Raw genomic sequence first — 12,052 nt, 5'->3', positions numbered from 1 at the left:
CCTAGATCTGCAAGAGAAGGCCGCCTCCTGCAGTGCTATCTCTTGGTGAATGCTAACTCTGCCCGAGGGCCTTTTGGGGAAAGGACAGTGTAAAACCCTTAGAGAGGTAAGTTTCCTACCCTTCCAACCTCTCTCCACCTGCAGCTTGCTTGGTGCTGTCAGGATCTGGATTTGGGGGGAGTCTCTCTGTAGTGGAACCAGTGACAGAAGCTGTTCTTTAGAATTTTCAGGATGGCTGTATTCTGCGGTCAGAATGAGAGTCAAGCTGGGCAGAATCTCTCGCCAAGAGTTCAGGTAAGGTAATGTTTATTCACTGGGAATGCTTTCCACAGCCAGACAGCTATGCTAACAGTCTCAAGTTTTCTTCCAGTTTGTTTAGATTTAAATGATACATTTGTAACTTTTTAAAAACTAAATTTTGGTTGGATTTTTCGTGGAAATCTCTTTTTTCTTTATCCCCTAAAAAATGGTTTGAAATGTCATTGTTATTTAAAAACCCGATGTGTTGGAACTTCTTTAATCTGCTGTTTCCTCTTTTTCCCCCCCCTTTGAAAGTTTCGCATAGTATAAACATTCACTATGTCTTTTACCTTCCCTGCTCCTCCCCTCTGGGAGGCGCTGATGCTATTACCTGGTGCTGAAAAATGGCACTCTAAAGGTATGGGAAGGAAGGAGCCCAAGGCAACCACCTGCTGTCCTTTCAGCCTTCCTTTGGAGACTGCTCCATCAGTGCTGAGGTGTGTGGGAACAGGCGTCACTGCACCGCCATCTTACTGAGTTGCTTCACGTGAGGAAAAGGGGGCTTTGGCCCTGTGACTCAGTTCCACATTTTGGATTGCATACTGGAAAAGAAGCCAATCTTCTTGCTAGTAAACCAGCAACCCGGCTGTATACAGTGGTGACCCAAGCAATGGATATAAATCTAAAAGTCTGAGGGAGGGGAGAGGTGGAATACAGTAGTTCTTGGAATCTGAAGTCTCCTATTTGATCAGGTTATTTCCTGGGACTTGGCAAAAATCTGATTGGTGGGGATCTCCTAGGACCTAGTGGACATCTGGTATTAATTTAATCTCAGGAAAAACAAGAAATTAACCCAGAGAGATTCTGGGTTCTGGAATTCAGCATAGCTACCTCCGGACCGTGGTGTCTGGCCTCCATTTTTGTCTGTCATTCAGCTCTGACTTACAGCTGCAGTCACCTTTGCTATAAGGAACCTGGGTATAGGGGTGGATGGGCTTCACGTTAATTTTTTTCTTCCTTTAGGGTGGGGGATTGGTTTGGCTTTCTTTTGTTGTTGTTTTTTGTTTTATTTTTGTCAATCAAGATTGATTTTTAGATGCAAGGACTTGAAAAGACCCAGAAGGATGCCACCAGTTTTTCCTTGAGGCCTAGGATTTTTTTTTCTGTCCCGAGCAGAGGTAATTCCTCACAGCTTAGTGCACCCGTGGCACCAGCCATTTTGAGCAGAGCACCTCTTTGGGGAGCTTTTCGTTTTGTTTTGTTTTTAATTCTCTTTCCTTAGCAGCAAGGTCTTTTTTCCTAGAGAATCTACTCCATTGCAGAATCATTGCAACCTCAGGAGCCCTCACTGATTGAGTGCTGTCAGCCTGATATACTACTTTGGACTCTGGAAACAGATATGGGTTCTATTCTCTATTTCTACTGTGTGTCGTTAAACAACCGTCGGAGGCCAGATGACCTGTTAGATGGCTAGTCCTGTATAATTTGACTCTGTATGTTTCAATGTATGTTACTGCAATGCTTCACCTGCTGTACAGTGTTTGTGAGATGCTCTTTGAAGATGGTACTTTTATATTTTTTCATTTTCAATAAAAGTACATTCCTTCCCACTTCCTGGTATTTAATACTGTTGCTGAATGTGCCTTGTGTGAGTGTGTGCTCCGGCGTTGCAGGACCTCAGCTGGAGGTGGCACTCGGTGGTTCTTGGGGGCTGGCCGCCTTCCCTCTGCAGGTGGTGTTAGACATATACTGCCTGAGGTAACATGTTTTCATTTTTGGGAGGGAGTTGGGAGTGGGGTGGGCCCATGGGAGGGTCTCTGGAGTTTTGATAGCCTGCTTTGTTTGCTCTCTTCTGTACTATTAAACTGCTGATGTTTATTTTCAGGAATGTTTTGCAAATGCACTTCTCACTCTTCCCCAGTACAACTGTAGGTACACTGTTCCTTTTTATCAAATAAGCACGTTTGAAATGATCCAAAAAAAGGTCTTAATTTCATGTAAAGAAATGTATCCATGTGTGGAGATACTGGAATAAGGTCAAAGTTGTACTTTTGAATGACCATGTGTTTAGAGTTAACTTCAGCTCATTGATAGGTTTATGTTACATTAGAAAGAGTAATGGTTTTGATGGTGTCCTGTAAGGAAGAAAGTTTTCAATTAGACCTAGCTCCTGCAGAATGCCCTGAGGAAATTACTGCAGGCAGCTTGTAATAACTGGGTCCTCCAAAGTTTTGTTTTGCTTGCACACTGGTCCCTGAGTGGAGCTGCCTACTCTTTCTAACTTAACATAAAACTATGGCATTGTGTGTGAGTGCCGTGGAGATGTTGACATTGGTGTGTATCTCTCCCTGTAGGCCTTCATGGTGAAACACCTCTTGGAGTATACCCAGGCAACAGAGTCTAACCTGCAGTACAGCTTGTTGTTAGTCCTGGGCCTCCTTCTGACAGAAATCGTGCGGTCTTGGTCGCTTGCACTGACTTGGGCATTGAATTACCGAACCGGTGTCCGCTTGCGGGGGGCCATCCTAACCATGGCATTTAAGAAGATCCTTAAGTTGAAGAACATTAAAGAGAAATCCCTGGGTGAGGTGAGTGAGGGGTGTTTGCTTCACAGCAGAGGGCAACTTCCTAGCTTGAGGTTTGTTCCTCTAGGGCCCTGCCTCCTGAGATGAATGAACCATGTCCTTGCAGGGCTCCCTCACTACTCTTTGTATCTTACAGCTCATCAACATTTGCTCCAATGATGGGCAGAGGATGTTTGAGGCAGCAGCCGTTGGCAGCCTGCTGGCTGGAGGACCCGTTGTTGCCATCTTAGGCATGATTTATAATGTAATTATTCTGGGACCAACAGGCTTCCTGGGATCAGCTGTTTTTATCCTCTTTTACCCAGCAATGGTGAGTAAGCCTCCCAGCTGAATCTTGGCAGTTTCTCCTTAGGAAATGAGTTACTTCCATTGGGTTATAGTAGGCATTGCTGAGGTGTCACATCTCTGATTGGAAATTTCCTCAAAGCAGATTAAATCTAGAGCTAGATAGCGCTTGCTCCGTTGGGACAGAATTTTGACTTGAGGTAAGGTGTCACTTGCATGAAAAAGAGTCTGAATGAGAAGGCCAGCCAGTGAGCCCTGTCTCACTTGACGTAGGAGTGTTTGAGTCACTGCGCTGGAGTTGGTGCTAAGTGATAGGGCCCTCCTGCCTCCCCTTTGGAAACACGCAGTATCTGTGGTCACTATTGAGAATAGATACTTACTTGTCTTCATTGCCTTACAAAGAGATAAGAATTCAGTAATGTTTTATTACAGTTCAATAGGTCACTTTTATTAAAGACAGTACAGCTACATAACATCCTAGGAAACAGGATTATGTGCTCATTTTATTGAGAATGACCTTCAGCAGATTAGGTAGTTCTCAAGTTTGAATGAGCTTTAATTTGGTGTGGCATCGCTTTTCCTTTCAGATGTTTGCATCACGGCTCACAGCATATTTCAGGAGAAAATGCGTGGCTGCCACGGATGAACGTGTCCAGAAGATGAATGAAGTTCTTACCTACATTAAATTTATTAAAATGTATGCCTGGGTCAAAGCATTTTCTCAAAGTGTTCAAAGTGAGTTTAAAGATTTCGTATGTGCATGTGATAGAAGGACTTTGGATTCTTTGGGTCTTATTCACACACTTGGCTTTCTGAACACATTACATACTAGGACTAGTGTCTAGTATATCGTAGGACATAATATCATAGAATCTTTGTGTTCAAAAGGGATCTTAGAGGTTTGAACCCATAACCTCATCTCACTGATGAGGAAATTGAGACCTGGGAAAATGGATTTTTCCCAGTTAATACACAGCTAGTTAGGAATAATTCAGTTTCAAAGTCCCCTGTGTATATTCTCATTCTGCCCATGATTTCCCAGCCTGGTCATGAGGCTTTGAGGTAAGCTGGGAGTCAGGATGGCTGGATGCTGGTCCTAGCTCTGTCAAATATGTAAGTGCCAATAAAGCTAGGAGAAAGAGCACAGATGGGGCATTCAGAAAGATCTCCACACGAGTTGAACCAGTGTGCCTTAAAACGGATGAAATTGAAGCAGGAGATACTTAAAACCAAATGCATAGATACTTAATTTAAATAAAAGAGATGAGGCTATTGGTGGACCATAACCTCATTAGGAGCTGAGTCCAATGCTGTAAAACAGTCAATACATTATAGGTGGAGTAGAAATACAGTGTTCAGGTCGGGCGCCAGTGGCGCACACCTGTAATCCCAGCACTTTGGGAGGCTGAGGGAGGAGGATCACCTGAGGTCAGGAGTTAAAGACCAGCCCGGCCAATATGGTGAAACCCCATCTGTACTAAAAATACAAAAATTAGCTGGGTGTGGTGGCATGTTCCTGTAATTCCAGCTACTTGGGAGACAGAGACAGGAGAATGAATCGCTTGAACCCAGGAGGCAGAGGTTGCAGTGAGCTGAGATCACGCCATTGCACTCCAGCCTGGGTGTTGCAGTGAGACTCTGTCTCAAAAAAAAAAAAAAGAAAAAGAAAAAGTGTTCAGAGCAAGGCAGCTGTTTTCCTTTCATTGAGTAACCTTCAGGAACATGATGTCCAGTTCTGGAATCTGCATTTGATTTATGAGGGCTGTTAAGCTAAGAAGCATCCAGAGGAGGTGACCACTCAAGAGGTGCCCCCCAGTGGATGGGGCTGCCTTGTTAAACAGTGAGTTTGTTTCTACTGGAGTGGAACAAATGGTTTCTGAATGGACAGCTGCCAGCAGGTTGATGGGAGGATGGCTGCCAGTGGTCCTTCTGGCTCTCTGATTCTATAGTTTTATGGTCTTTTTTCTGAGATTCCCCTCATCCATCAGCCCCTGACTGGTATCTTTACCTGTAGGTATTAATTTGAAAAGAGTGTTCTTACTCATTATAGACATGGCCAAGGTGTATAATAAATGTTAAAGTAAGGAGTTCAGTGTTTTTATGTGACTTACAAACTAGCTGTGAAGATAGTTCCCCAATGCCTTAGGCAGTGGTAACACCTTTAAGGTCAGTGCATAGCCTCTTAGAAGAATTAAGTATTTGCCAGGTGTGGTGTTGCATGCCTGTAATCCCAGCACTTTGGGGGGCTGAGGCGGGTGGATCACCTGAGATCAGGAGTTCAAGAGCAGCCTGGCCAACATGACAAAACCCCTTCTCTACTGAAAATACAAAAATTAGCCAGGCGTGATGGCACAGCCTGTAATCCCAGCTACCCAAGAGGCCAAGGCAGGAGGATCAGTTGAACCCGGGAGGCAGATGTTGCAGTGAGCTGAGATCACACCACTGCACTCAAACCTGGGCAACAGAGTGAGACTCCATCTTAAAAAAAAAAAAAAAAAAAAGTATTGTTCGGGTGAGGTGGCTTATGCCTTTAGTCTCGACGCTTTGGAAGGAGAGACAGGATCACTAGAGCCCAGGAGTTCGAGACCAGCCTGGGCAGCGTAGTGAGACCTCATCTCTACAAAAAATAAAACTTAACTGGGCATGGTAGTGCACATCTGTGGTCCCAGCTACTTGGGAAGCTAAGGTGGAAGGATTACTTGAGCCATGGAGGTTGAGGTTTCAGTGAGCCATGATTGTGCCACTGCACTCCAGCCTGAGCAACAGAGTGAGACCTCGTCTGAAAAAAAGAAAAGTATCTTATTGTTCTGCTTCCTGCTCCATGGTCTTCAGTGCTGTATGGTTGCTTTGCTAATAAGGGGGTTGATTTTGCAAATATTTAAGAAAAATCATTCTGCCTATAGAAATTATATTTCACCTATCTTCCAGTTGTCGTTACTGCATTTTTGTATGGAAGCTTCTATGCCACTGCCAACATACAGCAGGCACTCTACGAAATCTTAGTTACCTCCCCACCGCCTTTCTTTTTTTTTCCTTTTGAAACAAAGTCTGGCTTTGTCACCCAGACTGGAATACAGTGGTGCAATCTTGGCACACTGCAACCTCCACCTCCCGGGTTCAAGCGATTCTCTGGCCTCAGCCTCCCAAGTAGCTGGGATCACAGGCGTGTACTAACACACCCAGCTAATTTTTGTATTTTTAGCGGGACGGGGTTTCGCCATGTTGGCCAGGACGGTCTCGAACTCCTGACCTCAGGTGATTCCCCCTGCTTTGACCTCCCAAAGTGCTGGGATTATAGGCGTGAGCCACCACGCCCGACCTCTTAGTCCCTTTTTAATTCTCCAGTGTCATTGTGTTGTCTTTCGTATTAATTCCTTAGGCAAAAATTAAACAACAACCAGGTAAGCCAACGCATTTGCCAATTACAGATACAATTAATGTGTTCATTCTTTCTAAACCTAAGAAACTGACAAGAAAAATCAGAAAAAGGTATCATAGAAGATGATCATTGTGTTCATGTATAGTGATTGCTTTCTGTTAGATTCATTCCTGTCACTTGATCCATTTCAAACCTCAGCCTTTTATACCAGCTGTAGTGGTAAAGTTGATAGTCATAAGTGTTGAAGAGTGGCTGGAGACCTATGGAGTCTTGTTTGGAGGTGGAGGAACAACATCCCTAGGCTGCTTTTAACTTGCTTTGAAATTGGCTTGCTTTTTCATAGAAATCCGTGAGGAGGAGCGTCGGATATTGGAAAAAGCCGGGTACTTCCAGAGCATCACTGTGGGTGTGGCTCCCATTGTGGTGGTGATCGCCAGCGTAGTGACCTTCTCTGTTCATATGACCTTGGGCTTCGATCTGACAGCAGCACAGGTCAGGCAACCCTCAGGGATGGGGAACATTTTAGAAATACCACATTTGCTGGAGGCTGAGGCAGGAAAATCGCTTGAACCCAGGAAGCAGAGGTTATGGTCAACCGAGATTGCGCCACTGCACTCCAGCATGGATGACAGAGCGAGACTCCATCTCAAAAAAAAAAAAAAATACCGCCTATGGAGATGATGCTCTGATCTTCTTCTTACTGGACCTGGAGGTTTCCCCAAGAATTAGTAGATATTTTTTCATTCATGGGATTAAGCTGAGAAGCAGAAGAGTGGGGAGCCGGCCCTTATGCACAAATAGTGTATGAGTTGTTTTTAGTCAACCTAAATTTGAGTTTAATTCTGAAATTACAGATCATCCTGTGCTTCATATTTACTGGCAATTTCAATTGAAGGTCTCAAAAACTCTACTTAAAAAAAAATGTGGCCGGGCATGGTGGCTCACACCTGTAATCCCAGCACTTTGGGAGGCCAAGGCAGGCGGGTCACTTGAGGTCAGGAGTTTGAGACCAGCCTGGCAAACATGGTGAAACCCCATCTCTACTAAAAATGCAAAAAATTAGCCAGGCGTGGTGGTGAGCGCCTGTAGTCCCAGCTACTCGGGAGGCTGAGGCAGGAGAATTGCTTGAACCTGGGAGGTGGAAGTTGCAGTGAGCCGAGATTGTGTCACTGTACTCCAGCCTGGGCGACAAAGCGAGACTCCGTCTCAAAAAAAAAAAAAAAAAAAAGTAATTGACTTGTAATAACATCTGACAGCCAAGCTGCAGCCTTCCTAGCACCTGAGAGGAAATTGATGGTGTCAGGTTACTTTAGTTGCATAGCATAATTAGGCACAGTTTCTTCTCTTCTCCTATTTTCAGGCTTTCACGGTGGTGACAGTCTTCAATTCCATGACTTTTGCTTTGAAAGTAACACCATTTTCAGTAAAGTCCCTCTCAGAAGCCTCGGTGGCTGTTGACAGATTTAAGGTAAGTGGCTCCTTTCCCTGCCCCAGTGTCAGGAGCCCTCCCCACACAACTAACTGCTGGCTCTGTTCAAGGGGCCGCACAGGCTGGCCTCACTGGATTTAAGCTTGGCTTTGGCCTTTTGGCAAGTCGGTAAGAAAAATGGGGCAGTGGAGGAGACTGAATTGAGGGACGAGACTTACCACCTTTTTAAATTAATGTGAATTTTTACCTTTTGTGGATGTCCATGAGCTGAGCTCCCAGGATTGCAGAGTTCCCCTTTAGAGCTAGCCCCTTCCACCTAGTCCTGACATGGATGTGTCGCAACTCACTGGGCCTTGAAGTGGCTTAAACCTAGCAGACCAGCACTGTGGGGCATCTTCCCCTTGATCTTTGTTACTGTCACTTTGATTGGTTGACACGCTGAATCCTTTTTGATACTTTCTTTTTCCTGCCCTGTGGTTGCTACTCACGATGCAGGGAAAGCAGTGACATGGAAATAGTTGTAAAACTAGATCATGTTGAGAAGTGCAGTTAAGTAAGTATCAGCTTCTTTTTTTGCAGGTGGTTAGTTGATCATACCTTGGCTGTGTTCCTTGTTCCTTCAGGATAATACACATACATGATATGAAAGGGAGTATATTTGGGAGGGTGGAGAGAAATAGATATTTGACAGTGGTTAATACTAAACAAAAAAAAGGGGACGCCATGTGGGCTGGAATTCTTTGACATTGTCACTGCATAGATTAGCTCCTATGTCTCTGCTTGTGTTTATTGGCTGGTGAGAGGAATACGAAAGCAATTTTGGTGATGTGAAGGCTTGAAGCTCACACGTTTGAGGAATGGATATAATCATCTTGGAGGTTCAGGAGAAAACAAATTGGATTTTCTTCTTAAGAAATGTGGAAACTCAGTTCCTGGGATTTGTTTATATTCTACTTGTTTACAGTTGACCAGGTGACTTTTATTTGGTCAAGAAAGCCAGTCCTGGCCAGGCATGGTGGCTCGTGCCTGTAATCCTAGCTCTTTGGGAGGCTGAGGCAGGTGGATCACTTGAGCCCAGGAGTTCAAGACCAGCCTGGGCAACACAGCAAGACCCCGTCTCTACAAAAAAATAAAAAAATAGCCAGGCGCAGTGGCATGCACCCATAGTCCTAGCTACTCGGGAGGCTGAGGTGGGAAGATTGCTTGAGCCCAGGAGGTTGAGGCTGCAGTGAGCTATGATCATGGCACTGCACTCCAGCCTGGACAACAGAGTGAAACTCTTACCTTTTTTTAAAAAAAAAAAAAAAAGAAGAAAGAAAAAGGAAGGAAGGGAGGGAGGGGAGAGAGAGAAGGAAGGAAGGAGAGGGAGAGCGAGGGGGAGGGGGAGAGGGAGGGGAAGAAAGCTAGTCTTCGAATGTGCCCCTCCCCGACCCCAGCGTGGCCACTTAGAAAACCAAGAGCCAGAGTCTATGAAAAAAAATGGCCTAATGGGACTCTGAGCTTTATTTTGCTGAATCCGCAATAACCAGTCGTGGATGAAAGGCAAATGTTTGACCATAAGTTCTCCCTGCTGTTCATTTCTATATTCTTGTTAGTGAATGGATTTGGTAGCACTTTGAATAAAGTAAGGGCCTATAGTGTAGGTTGGTCCTCCCCTTGTTTTTCGAGGACTCTCATCTCCTGCTTAGTAATGAGGACTTGGATTAGCAGGTGGCTTTCACATCATAGGTCCCTCCTCTCTCCAGGAAGCTTCAGAGTTAATAATAGAAGCAGCACCACCCACAGCTCTATTTGATGCCCCATGAGACTTTAGACCCCTGCTATTTTATTCCTCTTGGCGGTCTCAGTCTCTTTTTTTCCTTCTTATTCTTTTTTTAATTAGATGCTTGGCACAAGATAGCAAGTATTTATGGCCAGGCTTGATGGCTAACACCTATAATCCCAGCACTTTGGGAGGCTGAGGTGGGTGGATCACTTGAGGTCAGGAGTTCAAGACCAGCGTGGCCAACACGGTAAAACCCCATCTCTACTAAAAATCCGAAAAATTAGCCAGGCGTGGTGGCGTGCGCCTGTAGTCCCAGCTGCTCAGTAGGCTGAGGCAGGAGAATCACTTGAACCTGGGAGGTGGGGGTTGCCATGAGCCGAGATGACGCCACTGCACTCCAGCCTGGGCAACACAGAGAGACTCTGTCTCAGGAAAAAAAAAAAAAAAAAAAAAGAAGATAACAAGTATTTATTACTTAATTCCTCCCCAACTCTAAGCCGGTTCTTTCTTCTTCTTATCTTCAGATGTTTATTAATTAGAATTACGTTGACTTTATGAGGGTTGGAGGGCTGTTTTTTAGGTGTAAGGCAACTGTTTATTATGTTTCTGAGTACATTAAAGGAAGTCTGCCACAATTGGGGGCCCATCTAAGGCAGCCTTTTGAAAACAACAAAACTGTTCCTGGGATTGTATCTCCCCAAAAGCATCTGCCCTCCCATCATTTTTAGAAGATGGAATATAGAATAACAAGGATGGGACTTGCTTCTTTGATTCATTTTACAGACCTTGAAACTCATTAATGATGTTACAGAGCCCTGCTTTTCACCCTGTGTCTTGTTTTACATCATTTTCTTTCTTTCTTTTTAAAATTGGAGTTGGAGATCTGATAGATTGGCAAGTATAGTGTTTTCTCTATTTCACCTACCCTGCAAGTGCATCTTGCAGGAGAACTTGTTGCTTCCTGTTGGGTAGTACGCATAAAGAATAGGAAAAGAGATATAAAATTTATTTATGTAACCTGTAATTTATAGATTTGATGACCTGTAGAAAGGCAGTGCGAAGCTGCACTGATTGTCACCAGTGGAATAGGGTGGCTTGTTCTAGCAAATACAGACACAGGACGCCCAGTGAAATACTGCATGGAATATACTTATACTGAAAAATTATTATTGTTTTTCTGGAATCTAAATTTGACTGGGGCCGGGCATGGTGGCTCATGCCTGTAATCCTAGCACTTTGGGAGGCTGAGTGGGTGGATCACTTGAGGCCAGGAGTTCGAGACCAGCCTGGCCAACTTGGTGAAACCCCATCTCTACTAAAAATACAAAAATTAGCTGGGCGTGGTGGTGGGTACCTGTAATCCCAGCTACTCGGGAGGGCTGAGACAGGAGAATGGCATGAATCTGGGAGGCAGAGGTTGCAGTGAGCCGAGATTGCACCCCTGCACTCCAGCCTGGGTGACAGAGTGAGACCCTGTCTCAAAAAAATAATTAATTAATTTAATTGGGCATCTTATATTTATCTGGCAACCCTGTGAGTAGTCTCCTCTTCTGCTCTCAACAGATTCATTCTGATTTGATTCTTCTAGTGAATAAATAGTGTTTTCATGGTCAGTGTCCTATGATAAAGTTGAGGCTTATGGTTTATAGGTTTATATGGTTATAGGTTTACGTTATATCTAAGATTCTGTTGTTCTGACAGGTGCAAATTCAAGTAGATACAAGTTCAAGTATGGGGAGGCCCTTGTCTGCCTCTTAGCACATCAGGACAGAGTGACCTGAAGCCAAAACTCTCCTGGTAGGAGGGGGAGGGTAAGGTTGCGGGGAGTAGGAAGGAAACATGGGGCTGGAGCTGTGAAAACCAGTAGGTACTGGCATGTTACTTAATAGTTCATTGAGGCCTAAAAGACCTTTGTCCTTTGAATAACTCTTTAGGGGAGAGAAATGATGGAAATTCTGTTGTCATGTGGTTTTACTCTGTGAAGGTGATCAAAATGTTTGGCATGTTACTCTTAGCTCAGTCTCTCAGGCAGGCTTTGAACAAATGAAACCAGCAGCCGTTTCAGCAAGCAGGGGCTACACCTAAGGTTATTCAAGAGTGAAGATTATCTCAGAAGTTTAGAATCATGACACTGCGGGGAAGACAGGGTCAGGGATGAATGGGAGATGGGGGCTTAAGGGAGAGCTTAGAAGTTTAGAATCCAAGAGAGAAAGGGTTTGTTCTTGGGGAGAGGGATTATGTATGATATTTTATAGCACCTGCAAAATTTAAGATAGCTGCGGGGTTCTCAGTAATTAAGCAGAGTCCTGACCCTAAAAGCTATCTTTTCTCTAAAGATTTTGTGATGTTTAAAAATTTTTTAAATTAAG

The 12,052-nt window shown here is 44.3% G+C and overlaps 1 protein-coding gene across 14 annotated transcripts in view; it reads left to right on the top strand.

The window, feature by feature from the left end:
- Positions 1-12,052, top strand: part of ABCC5 (ATP binding cassette subfamily C member 5) — a 95,655-nt gene that overhangs the window by 32,238 nt on the left and 51,365 nt on the right. For 5 of the 14 annotated variants that reach the window (XR_012430908.1, XM_005546513.4, XM_045386532.3 and 2 more), the window contains exons 6-10: positions 2,595-2,828; positions 2,962-3,135; positions 3,698-3,845; positions 6,833-6,981; positions 7,850-7,957. Coding sequence is in view for 12 of the 14 variants with exons in the window: in XM_005546513.4 (XP_005546570.1) it covers positions 2,595-2,828; positions 2,962-3,135; positions 3,698-3,845; positions 6,833-6,981; positions 7,850-7,957 (813 nt within the window). In the remaining 2 variants the exon portion in view is untranslated. Of the gene's footprint in view, positions 1-221; positions 1,851-2,021; positions 2,173-2,594; positions 2,829-2,961; positions 3,136-3,697; positions 3,846-6,832; positions 6,982-7,849; positions 7,958-12,052 lie in introns of those variants that run through there. The other 9 variants (XM_065540280.1, XM_065540279.1, XM_074031509.1 and 6 more) reach the window with 6 other exon arrangements.

Source organism: Macaca fascicularis, chromosome 2 (assembly GCF_037993035.2).
Source record: "Macaca fascicularis isolate 582-1 chromosome 2, T2T-MFA8v1.1".
NCBI lineage: Eukaryota > Metazoa > Chordata > Mammalia > Primates > Cercopithecidae > Macaca > Macaca fascicularis.
Note: the sequence above shows the minus strand (reverse complement) of the source record. Positions and strands in the feature narration are given on the sequence as shown.